This window comes from Taudactylus pleione, unplaced genomic scaffold (assembly GCF_031769625.1).
Source record: "Taudactylus pleione unplaced genomic scaffold, aTauple2 ptg000437l, whole genome shotgun sequence".
In the NCBI taxonomy this organism is placed as follows: Eukaryota; Metazoa; Chordata; class Amphibia; order Anura; family Myobatrachidae; genus Taudactylus; species Taudactylus pleione.
This window is the reverse complement of record NW_028284839.1, coordinates 4,420,062-4,432,864: the sequence shown is the minus strand read 5'-3', so window position 1 is coordinate 4,432,864 and position 12,803 is coordinate 4,420,062. Positions and strand designations below refer to the sequence as shown.

The 12,803-nt window shown below is 45.3% G+C and overlaps 1 protein-coding gene across 5 annotated transcripts in view; it reads left to right on the top strand.

The window, feature by feature from the left end:
- The window catches only part of CHD5 (chromodomain helicase DNA binding protein 5), a 276,672-nt gene that overhangs the window by 208,188 nt on the left and 55,681 nt on the right, over positions 1-12,803 (top strand). For 4 of the 5 annotated variants that reach the window (XM_088447741.1, XM_088447740.1, XM_088447743.1 and 1 more), the window contains exons 22-27: positions 933-1,057; positions 2,890-3,121; positions 5,733-5,771; positions 9,712-9,884; positions 11,608-11,782; positions 12,407-12,499. In XM_088447741.1, coding sequence (XP_088303867.1) covers positions 933-1,057; positions 2,890-3,121; positions 5,733-5,771; positions 9,712-9,884; positions 11,608-11,782; positions 12,407-12,499 — 837 coding nt within the window. The remainder of the gene's footprint in view (positions 1-932; positions 1,058-2,889; positions 3,122-5,732; positions 5,772-9,711; positions 9,885-11,607; positions 11,783-12,406; positions 12,500-12,803) is intronic. The other variant, XM_088447742.1, reaches the window with a different exon arrangement.

Below are 12,803 nucleotides of genomic sequence, written 5' to 3'. Positions count from 1 at the left end.
CATTGATGGTTTCTCACCAATTGTCCACCATCAATGGCATATAGGGGGCCATGTTTTTTTTTTCTCCCTTAGGCACAGGGGGTACAAAGCTTAGTTCTGCCCCCAACATGCCCCATATAGCATGCACACTTAGCTATGTCCCAAACACGCCATGCACACTTTTCTGATTGGCCCGTTGCCTGTGTGTTCCACCTCCCAGATGCTGCCGGCACTGAGATAGAGATTGCCATTGATAGTGCAAACCATTGATGGTTTCCTGCCATTGATGCAAAACACTGAATTGTATGGTAGACCCTTCGATGACCACCCCTATCCCAGGAACTCCTCCCCTTCTCCCTGGGGCCCCTTTTTAGAAGCCCCCTCTGTTCTCAGTGACAGGAATCATCATCACAGCTTTGTGTCCCACTCTGCCTCTCTTTCTCTGACAGGACAAATTACACAGAGCTGTATCACTCCACCCCTGTATGCTCACTGACAGACCATACATAGAGTATTGTATCTCTCCGCCCACTGTCTCAAGGGGGTTGTAACAATAATATCTGCGTAATAATATCTATACATGGCTGAAAGGCACAGAGGAAGCTGCCGAGATTATTCATCTGTGATATTTTCTCCACTTTTATTTTTATTGTGTTTAGTTTTGCATATATACTGTAACAAAACAACAGATAATAAAAACCACAAAAACGTACTATGTAAAATACCTAATACAATCTATCTCCTTATCAATGGATATTGCGTAAAGAAATTAAATATTGCACTAGCAACAAAAGTAATGTGTCCATGCAGATGTTGATGAATAGATGCACACAGAACAAAGACAATAAATATTTAATTGATGCTGCGAAGCAACTTCATGTGAGATACAAGATAGGATGGAGCATAAAGTGAAACTTCCATATATTCTCTTCCCATTATTGTATCTTCTATAGCTCCAGGTGCCCAGCAGTTCTGCTTCCTACTCTCCACCCGAGCCGGAGGATTGGGAATAAACCTGGCTACTGCTGACACAGTCATTATCTATGACTCTGACTGGAACCCGCATAATGACATACAGGTCAATCAATTATTTATTATTGATTTTCTGGGAGTAATAAACAGCCCTATCTTGTCTCAGTTTCCAAATACTTCTATCTGCACTATTAGAGTTGTTTTAAGTAGAAAATGTTGATGTCAGCAGTTCTTGCAATCTATTATTAATGTATTTGCCTCAAGCAATTTTTTAATATTTATCGTTAAATATGTATTACTAGCCTCTTACATAAAAATGGAGAGTATATACAAAAAGTAAATAAAGTAACAGTAGTAGGAGGGAGCCACAGACTGATTGTTACAGAGGCCAGGATGTACTAAAGGGGAAAATGCGGTAAAACCCCCGTAAATGCCATTTTCAGGGGATTTACTGCATTCCCCAAATGTACTAAGCATTCTGGTGCTTCGTCCCGATGTTACCCAATAGAAGCCTATGGGCTTCTCATCGGGACGCTCCAGGCTGGGAGGGATCCGATCGGATCCCTCCCATCACTCCTCGTGGCCCGCAGCCTTCTGCGCATACCCAGAAGGACTTCTGGGTGTTAAACCTGGAAGTCCCTCTGTCCGGAGTCATCGCAAAGGATAGCTCTTATCGGGAGAGCTGTCCTTTGCGATATTCTTGGTACATACCGCGGTAATGAACCGAGGTATTTACCCGAAGTCAGGGTAGATGTATCGCATCGCGTATGCGATGCTTAGTACATCCCACCCATAGTGGTAATATCAGTGTACCTCAGCAGCACAGAGTATATCAGGTCATAAGAGATATGTTAGTGAGGACTGAACTGCATGTGTCAGGGACAGTGACATGATGTGAGGAGGGGAATGGAGGCAGCAGGAAGTCACAGACTGAGAGTTATATAGTGGAAGGAGCAGGGTCCGCAGCAGCACAAAGTATATCAGGACATAAGTGATGTATTAGTGGTGACAGGGGCAGTAACATGATGTGAGGAGGGGAATGGAGGCAGCAGGAAGCCACAGACTGAGAGTTATATAGTGGATGGAGCAGGGTCCTCCAGCAGCACAGAGTATATAAGGACATGAGAGATGTGTTAGTGAGGACTGAGCTGCATGTGACGGACAGTGACATGATGTGAGGAGTCGAATGGAGACAGCAGGAAGCCACAGACTGAGAGTTATATAGTGGATGGAGCAGGGTGCTCCAGCAGCACAGAGTGTATCAGGATATAAGAGATATGTGAGGACTGAGCTGCATGTGACAGGGACAGTGACATGTGAGGAGGGGAATGGAGGCAGCAGGAAGTCACAGATTGAGAGTTATATAGCGGAATGAGCAGGGTCGCCCAGCAGCACAGAGTATATCAGGACACGAGAGATGTGTTAGTGAGGACTGAGCTGCATGTGACAGGGGCAGTGACATGATGTGAGGAGAGGAATGGAGGCAGCAGGAAGCCACAGACTGAGAGTTATATAGTGGATGGAGCAGGGTGCTCCAGCAGCACAGAGTGTATCAGGATATAAGAGATATGTGAGGACTGAGCTGCATGTGACAGGGACAGTGACATGTGAGGAGGGGAATGGAGGCAGCAGGAAGTCACAGATTGAGAGTTATATCGCGGAATTAGCAGGGTCGCCCAGCAGCACAGAGTATATCAGGACACGAGAGATGTGTTAGTGAGGACTGAGCTGCATGTGACAGGGGCAGTGACATGATGTGAGGAGGGGAATGGAGGCAGCAGGAAGCCACAGACTGAGAGTTATATAGTGGAAGGAGTAGGATCCCCAGAAGCACAGAGCAATGATGTGAGGTGTCTGTCACACAATGGAAGAAAATATTCCTGAAAATAAGAATATGCTCCAGACATGCATTGCTTAATTTATAATCTGTCTTTACAGGCATTCAGCCGAGCTCACAGAATTGGGCAGAACAAGAAAGTTATGATCTACCGATTTGTCACACGCGCATCGGTAGAAGAGAGAATCACCCAAGTGGCTAAAAGGAAGATGATGCTGACTCACCTGGTTGTCCGCCCAGGACTCGGCTCCAAATCTGGCTCCATGTCCAAGCAGGAGCTGGATGATATTTTAAAATTTGGAACTGAGGAGCTATTCAAGGATGATGTTGAAGGTGAGAACAACAATTAGCTGGCTTTAACTGGCATAATTTGCAAACTATGCCACCACATTAATATGTCTTATAATGAATTCTTATCCCAGTATTTGCAAATGAGTTTACATTTTTACTTAGTATGTATGACAGAGGAACACTTTTTCCCTTGCATAGTGTACAACAGTTATTCCTATAGTATACCGTACCATATTTGAGCAAAAACAAATGTACTAAGCCTTTGAGAGAGATGAAATAGATAGAGATAAAGTACCAGCCAATCAGCTCCTAACTTTCACTTTACAGGCAGTATTTGAAAAATGACAGGAGCTGATTGGTTGCTACTTTATTTCTCTTACCTTTATGTAATAGCCTACCAGGCTTTGCCTTTAATAGAAATTGCTGCTTTAAATCTAGCGGCTCTGAAATCTCACCGCTGCCAGAATCTCACAGGCTAATCGGGCCTTAAATTATTAATGACATTCTTTACATAGACGAGGAAGGATACTATAGTTTAAAATGAACCATATTGCCATAGCAGAATTGGTTTAAGAAATAATATAATTAAGTGAATCTTTTCTGCTTTCACACAGTGGAGGCAGCCATTTTGGAACTCTTGACCTCACTGAGGCATGGGGGCAGCCATTTTCTTTAGTAAACACTGTCCAGCAGTTTATCAATTTGCTAGCTGACTCTATGATGCAATTATTTTAGTTTATCTCATTGATGTTGCTGTTTCTTAGCAGATTAATGAACCACATTCACCTAACAATATGGCTACCTCCACTGTAAGTCTTTTGGACAATAAGTAATTTTTACAGTGACTTGACTTTTTACTGAATATGGTCAAATATCTTTCCTAAACTGGGCTCCGTTCCAAGGTCATTAAACATTTTTCCAAAGCAATATAAAATATAATAATTATATGTACAGCAATAGCGAGTGGAAAGCATTTTCCATGGCGACACAATGTTAGCTCTAATCCAATATTTACTCTTGATTAACGAATTAATGAGGATCTGTTACCAGAGTTGGACTGGCCCACTGCCTGTGGGCCCACCCCCTTCTCTAGGTGTCAGGTTCCAGACCTCAAATTGTAAATTGTTACTCTATTAGATGGTCAGTTACAAGGAGCACTGATCGGCATGTGGGATTGGTTCCCTTGTATAGAAACTACACTAAGATTTGCCCATTGGTTACCAAACATCTGTGGTGGCTGACCACACCCTTTAAGCATTGGCCCCTACCACTGCATTCCCCGGTGGGCCCTTCAAGGCCCAGTCCGACACTGCCTGTTACCCACACAGAGCAAAATTATCTATTTTTTAGGCTGAAGCATTATGCAACCTGTCAAGTGGCTAGGAACCAATAACATCATTTACATAATGACTGTCTAATATTCACTATGCCTGATGTATTAAGAATAAGTCCTAGTTAGTGGATTGACTGCACTCACCTACATTTTGCCAAGCCCACAAAATGGTCGTCCCCATTCGCTGTGCCGGTGACAGGTACATTTCAAGTTCACAAATAGGCCATCACACTATCACATTGTAATGACAGCATCCAGTCAGGTGGGCGATGAAATGACTTGTAATAATATAATTATAGTACATGATTAATAATTGTATTTTCTGACAGTTTCACACTTTTCATGCATTTTATATGTTTTAATATTCCGGGGTTTACTTAACTAAATTATCCACAATATTTTCTTAATAAATTGAATGATCTTGTCTGACAATTATGGCCCCATTTACTGTATAAATGAATGAAAATACAGGCTGCAATTTTCTTTTAGTATCACTGTGATACAAACGAAAATGCCACTAGTATTTATTAATACTTACCCCTCCAGCGAGGTCCCGCAAAGTCCAGCAAAGTCCTCGTCCTCGGCGAGGTCCTCTGCAGGGCAGCTGGCAGCCTAACGCTGCCAGCAACGGGGCTCCAGTGTTATGCGCATGCGCGATGGTCCGTCTGTGCCTGGAAGGCTTCACTGAAGCCGGAAAGGCACCGCCAGGTCTCCATCGCCGGCAATAGGGACTGCATCACTCTCGCCATCTAAAAGATGGCGAGAGCGATGCTGTGAAAACTGCGGTAATCTTAGATAACCAGTGTTTATTAAATGCAGAAAGGTGGCATAACCCCTTTAGCGCCATTCATAAATGGAGCCCTAAATGAGGTAGCACTACATTTTCCTACAAACTGAGCCATATTTTACGGCATGTGGAGAACAGAGAGGCATCATGTATGAATGGATAGCTCAAGTGATTTTGCTTTTAATTCACTTTGGAGTATTAGTATAGCTGTTGCCTGCACAGCTTGTGCCACAGACTGCCATCTCATGAAAATGGCTTCAGCCTACAAAATGGCTACCTCCACATGGGGGCCTCAAGTGACATCACTGATTCCTTGTGAATCGATAAGTCGATTCCTTCTGACTGTTGGTTCAGGCCATAAAGTGGATAACACCAGTGCGTGTTGGTGACAGGTAAAATGTAATACCGCAGCCTATGTTCTGTACTACACTGGCTATTACTACAACTGCGTTATGTAGCTTGTGTTTAAAGCATTGTTTAACTTTCCCCTTTCTTTACTGATGTTTTTGTGTCTTCCCTCCTTTTTACTGCAGACCATCATTGTGGCAACTTAACAGTATACAAGAAACCTGGTGAGCAGCTCTGTGATTGGACGGCACAAATGCAGCCAGCGCAGTGGCTAGTCTTAAGCGTGACCCTTCCCCTGTAACACAGACATGAAGAATGCTAAAAAGGCTAAATTTCATATAGAGGCAAACTGGCATTTCAAACCTAATCATATGAAATTCCCACAAAACTTGTAAAATTTTGTCAAGGGCTGACTTTGTCAATATACAAAACTTCAGAGCCATATCACAGTTAGGAAACAGGATATTTACCCAGAAATTCCATAAATGTTATATGGATAATCGGGACTTATAATGTACGTGACTGAGGTTTGTGCTGGTCATAAAATCCACCCCATACTTCCTTATAATGACTAGCAGCAAACCAGCAGCACATGTAGGTCCTTCTAGGTCCCAAGTAAGGTAAAACAATTACTGGAACTTTTTACCACTTGGACCAGTAACTTGGGGCCTGATTTAGAGCCGTTCGCAAAAAGCGAGCGCTCGCTCTGAATTAGGGCGGCCGCTTGTTTTTTTAGTTGCGGCCTTCTGGCCGCTCGCATAGCTGTGGGTTACCACCCACAGCTTATGCGAGCGGCCAGGTGATGGTCGCGATGGTCAAGACCATCGCGACCATCGGGCTTGCGACGAGACCCTTGTGGTAGGGTCTCGTTGCCGCAAGCCCCAGTGGACTTCCTGCGAGACCCATAGCAACGGCTGGCCTCTATGCGGGTCTCGCGCATGCGCACGACGGAGCTCCTTCCGTCGTGCGCATGCGCACTAGGGCTCCATCGACCCGCTTGCGAGCGCTCAGCGCTCGCGAGCGGGTCTGAATCAGGCCCTGAGATCACCTGCATTATTTGCTTTTTGCTTACATACAGGAGGTAGTCTGTAATATAAACAAGCCGGCGGACCTAATCCCGACAGCCGGCTTCCCGACTGCTTAATCCCGACGAGGGTTAAATGACAGGCGCCTAAATCTAGACGCCTGTCATTTTGCCGACGCCGAGAGACCGGCGCCTAGCATCCCGATCGAAGTGATGCCGAGCGCGGATAACCGCGCGGGGGAGGGTTAGGTTTAGGGCTCCCGGGAGGACTTAGGGTTAGGCACCTCCCCAGGAGGTTAGGGTTAGGATAGGGGAAGGGAGTGTTATGGGAAACGTGCAGCTAATTAAATTTCCTCTTACGCTTAGATCATGCTACATTTCTTATTATTTAATACCCCTTTTACACCAAAATCCCAGGTCTGACCCGTGATTTGAAATACGGTTCCAACACGTGTCAGACCTGGGACAGACCCCTTTCACACCGCGGCTCTGACCCGGATTATTCCCGGATTGGTGTCTCAGTGGTTCTCACCTGACGGCGCTTGGGGATGACATCATCTCCAAGCGTCGCAGATCCGCGTCTTCCTATGCTGTGAACGGGACTCGGGTCGGAAGGCACAAGTCACCCGTTCACACTGCAGGGTTACACAGGTCGTTCCCGTCTTCAACCCTGCTCGCTACCCACTTTGGATTACCGGGTCACTCAACCCAGCAACCCAACCCTGGCCCCCTTTTACACTGAGCCGTGACAGCGGCAATAACCCGGGTTATTTGGCCAGTGTAAAAGGGGCATAATTGTTTGGTTCCTCTGGCTTAGCTGTATTTCTTGTCACGTGCCTTATTTTCTAACTAAATTAAGTCCCCGTTTATCAATGAAGGTAAACACCAGCGCAATTTTCCATTTAGTTTCGCTGTGATACAAACGAAAAAATCCTCTGGTATTTACCAATACTTACCCCTCCGGCGAGGTCCAGCGAAAGGAAGTCATAACCCCTTTATGCGGTTATACTTCATTGATCAATGGGGGCCTAAGTCTTGTAAAAGGGGATCCGGTCACATTGCCGACAGTCACCATGTCGACACTACAAGTTCGACATGAAAATGTTGAAATGGCTCAACATGGTTAAGTATGTGAAATTGTTGCTCTGAGTTATGTCGACTTGAGAACTGCCGACCTAACATACTACACCCGTGTGAAAGTACAGGTATCTTTTATTTTCCCGCCGTGCAGATGCCAGTGCTGAGCCGCGTTAGTATGATCATATCAGTCACTAATGTGCGCAATTAAAAAAACATATCGAAAACCAACTTTTACTTTGTCCTATGTGAATTTTAAATCTGTCCTCATCTTCCATGGCTTGGCAAATACATTGTCGGCACAGGTGCAAATGTAACACAGTCTTTGGCGATACCCTCCCTTCGTCATGTCTCCTCCTATTTCCCCTGGCTGTTTAGGACCCTCACTCATTAACATCTCCAGTGTGTTGCTCATTTATTTTGACTGCAGTTGTATATATCACCCTATTGTATGTGTTATGCTAAAGTTATTGAACTTAAGGGGATGTCCACCTACTATAACAATTTTATGTAATCATTAACCACCGTTTGAAATATGGCCCTGATTCAGAGCCGGACGCTCTGACCAGAGCGCTCGCTCTGAATCAGGGCCCACCTCCATAAATATGGAGCGTCCTCCTGGACGCTCGTATAGCTGTGGGTCACCACCCACAGCATATACGAGCGTGCAGGATGATGGTCGCGATGGTCTTGACCATCGCGACCATCGCCACTGCGAGCAGAAGCCTGCGGTTAAGTTTCTCAACCGCAAGGCCCGGAGTGATTTTGGCTCTATCAGAGCCAAAATCACTCCCACTGACATCACTAGTGATGTCAGTGGGGCCGGCTTCTGACGGTAGGCGTTCCCTTGGGAACGCCTCCGTCTGGGAGGCACGCCCACCAAAGGGGGCATGCTGTCAATCAACATCGACAGCACGCCCCCTTGGATCAGACACTACGAGCGAAGGAAAGTCCTTCGCTCGTCGCGTCTCGCACATGCGCACGACGGAGCTCCCTCCGTCGTGCGCATGCGCAGTGCAGACCATCGACCCACTTGCGAGCGGACAGCCGCTCGCGAGTGGGTCTGAATCAGGCCCTATGTCAGTAAAACTTGTTATAGTGTCAATTCTTCAGCTATCTGTAATTGTAGTCTCTTGTCCAACAGATCTTCGGCACCCTGACAACTGTCTCTATAGTGCAGTTGTCAGTGCCCCTCCTATCCTTACAGTGTTGTGATTGGCTATCTCATCATTGTGTCCGCTGAGACAGCCAATAGAAGTTTAGTTAAAAGAGGTTGGAATTGAAGGTGCTAGGGATGAAGACACCAGGAACACATGTACTATGGGTGGGCATCCCCTTATGTATCTGTTGCTGTCTTTTTTTCATTTGGTTTCCGTAAAATTGACAGGGGGCCTCATTCAGAGATGTACGCTGTTCTGTTTTTTTTAAACAGTTGAGCGATTATCGTGAGCCTCGCATTCATTGAAATGCGCCAAGTTCCCTCTGCGATCCCGCAGGCATACTTCAAGGATCGCAGTGTGATTGACAGGAAGGCGCCGTTTGGGTTGGAGGGAACAGGAGAGTTTTCGGCAAAACACAGGCGGGTTGGTGCCGTTTTTGGGGTGGGTCGCAGCAGGTGTCTGTGATCCCCTACGTACATAAGATGACTATAGCGTCTCAGTCCAGACGCCCATGACGCTGTTACTAACATGGACGATTATCGGTGGACCTGCGTATGCACTGCGAATGTGTTCGCGGTTGCAGTGCTGTTTGCGATGGCTCCGGTGGGCGTCTCAGTACTGTTCGGGGACGGTGCTATTTTACAAGCCATCGCTCCTCTGCAGCTTACGAAATTGCAGCTGCGATTACTACACCTTACATCTCTGAAACAGGCCCAGCAATTCTTGGAATTGGAACCACAAATAGTGGAGTTGACATATTGGTGATCTACATCCGCCATTATCATTTCCTGGTGGATGAATGGTTGATGATGATGATGGTTGTAATTAAAAAACAAACAGACAATAGTTTGGAAATATCTATGAATTAGGATGTTTGCTGATGTCCCCTGTGACACTCTGCAGGTGACAATAAGGATGTGGAAGACAGCAGTGTCATCCACTATGATGATGCCGCCATCTCAAAGCTCCTGGACCGAAACCAAGATGCCACTGAGGACACCGAAATCCAGAACATGAACGAATATCTGAGTTCTTTTAAAGTGGCTCAATATGTTGTGCGAGAAGAAGACGGAGTGGTAATACGCATACCTCTGTCCTGCTGTATTGTAATGATATTTTACATACTTTCTTGTGGTCTTTGGGGTTTATAATATGTACTATGCCTTGGAGAGGGATAAAGTACCAGCCAATCAGCTCCTAACTGTCATGTTACAGGCAGTGTTTGAAAAATGACATTTAGGAGCTGATTGGTTGGTACTTCTATCTCCGTCCACTTTAACGCTCATGCTGGGTACACACTTGCAGATATATTGGCTGATCAATTGATTGGCCAACATATCTTGTGCCCGTCGGCCAGTGTGTACAGACGATATGTCTGCAGATATATTGGGGCTTCGTGCTGTGTGTACGGGCGGTCAGACGAGCAGTGTTGAGGCCATGGGGAGGGGGGCGCCACACGCTCCCCCCGACCAGTGGGACCCGTGGCCGGAAGACAGATGATGGCAGTGCATAGGAATCACCATCATATGCAGATTTATCTGTTAAGTATGTACCCAGCTTAAGGCTTAGTACATAGATCACTTTATGAGGAGAAACACAAGCTATAACAGTTGTTTCACCTTCTACATTACTATAATATACAATAATATACAATGTTTATTAGTTAGAGGTGCTTGTAAATATATTATGCAAGATCAACAGTAAATGTGTCGACATTCAGAAGGTCGACACCACAAGGTCAACTGTTCTGTCGACAGTCAATAGGTCGACCATCATTCTGTAGACATGTATTTAGGTTGACAGGGTTAAATGGTTGACACATTGAAAAGGTTGACATTTAACACGTCGACATTAAAAGGTCAACACATTTTTAAAATATATTTCAGCATAAACCTAAGCCTAAAAATCATGGAAAAATCAGGTGTCGTCAGTTTTGTGTCGACATGTTAAATGCCGACATTATGAATGTGTCGGCCATTTAACCCTGTTGCCCTAAACACATGTCTACAGAATGACGGTCGACGTAATGACCGTACTGTCGACATTCAGAATGCGCCGACCTTCTGGTGTCGACCTTCTGAATGTCGACCAATCAACCGGTATTCGCTTAATACAACTATGGTGCAGTTTGCACAATCAATATATAACCAGCAAAGGTGAAAATAGAGGAGCTGCAATCACTGCAGGGGCAATTAATGGGATTTGTGAACTTGCGTTAAATCATTTTCTCATAGTTCAGTAGCTGGTGGGCGCATAGCACGATGCATATATCACTGCATAACAGCAAATACAGCAACACAACATAGCAGCTCATATTGCGGCTGCCCCCACAGGGGGCAGCAAGATGATAGGTGTGGCATTGGTGCCAGGGGCATGGCAACATAAGTGTGTCATTTTGGCCCAGGCCTCTGCTCTACAAAGCCATGATTCCGGGCATAGTAATGAGGACTGTCACCTGACTGCACTAGCCAGGGCACCGAGAGGGGGGGACAGGTACTGATTACATGAGCCTGAGCTTGTTGGAGGAGCCCGGGCCAGCTGCTGAGCAGGATTGTCCCCCATTGCAATGCCATGCATTGTATCTTTTCCTTCTTTTTTTTTGGTGAGGGCGTGGCCACATCTCTTTTATGTGGCCACCAACTCCCAGGACCCAATCAGCTCTCAGCAGCCCTGTGCACTAGCTCATGTTTGTGGCCATTATGGAAAGAGCATCGTCTATCATTGAGTCCAATATTCTGACCTGTACATAGTCTCTTTCTGTTTACGTGACTTCATTGTATTATATGTTGTAAACTTCAGGAGGAAGTGGAACGTGAAATTATTAAGCAGGAAGAAAACGTAGATCCAGATTATTGGGAAAAGCTTCTGCGCCATCACTATGAACAACAGCAAGAAGATCTCGCCAGGAATCTGGGGAAAGGGAAACGAATTCGCAAGCAAGTCAACTACAATGATGCTTCTCAGGAGGACCAAGGTTCTGTCTCTTAGTTATTGGGTTCTAATCACTTTGTTCGTAGCAGTGACTTTCCGGAGCCAAACTGAGGGGTCTGCGTACTAAGCCTAAACTCCTAACTGACACTTTACAGTTAGTTTACAGTGTTTGAAAAACGATAGTTAGGAGCTGATTGGTTGGTACTTTATCTCTCTCCAAGGCTTAGCACATAGAACCATAAGCCACCAACTGCCACTCTCAGCTCGTCTTAGCTTAATTTACTCCTGTATTGACATGCTGAAGTAGACCCTCTGTATTCATAAATGTTCATAATGGAGTTTGTGACACACACCCGCTCCATGTCCCCATTTTGAGTGTTACCCAACAGCTTTTGAATTGTTAACACCTTTTTAATAAAAGTCCAACTAAAAATAATAACTTAGGCAGGCGCAGATCTTGACCTCATGTTGCTCAGAATTAAATTGCCCCCTCTGTCTAGTAAAGTTTTCGTTCCCAATCAGTCCTAGCAAATACAAGTTCAGGATTGTCACCGCCCTAAAAATCGGGTGTCTGTGGTGTTGAAGGTGAAAGTGTCAGGTCTAAATGACAGTCCCCAGTTGGTATTCACTGTCTTTGACATCTTATCCGGTTTGTACATTCTCATAGAATGGCAAGACGAACTGTCTGATAACCAATCAGAATATTCCATTGGCTCTGAGGATGAGGACGAGGACTTTGAAGAGAAGCCTGAAGGTCAGAGTGAGTTAAACTTTTGCGTATGGATCACCTAAAGGACAGTAAGCCAAAAGGGGAACTCTCCGTAAAGGAATGATAACACCCAACTTTCAGCTGCAGCTTTGTAAAAGTAAAGCTCTCTGCTAACAGCCCTTCGTCCCATCTCTACAGACGGCAAAAGATGCCTCTGACAGCTTGTAGTCAGTGACTAAGCGTCTTCTGAGGTAGGATGTAAATTGAAGACATTGCATTCTTCTTCAAATGTCCAGTGGCTATCATTAACCGCATTTTGATTAACTAGAAGACTGCAAGCCAACCAGAACCTGTA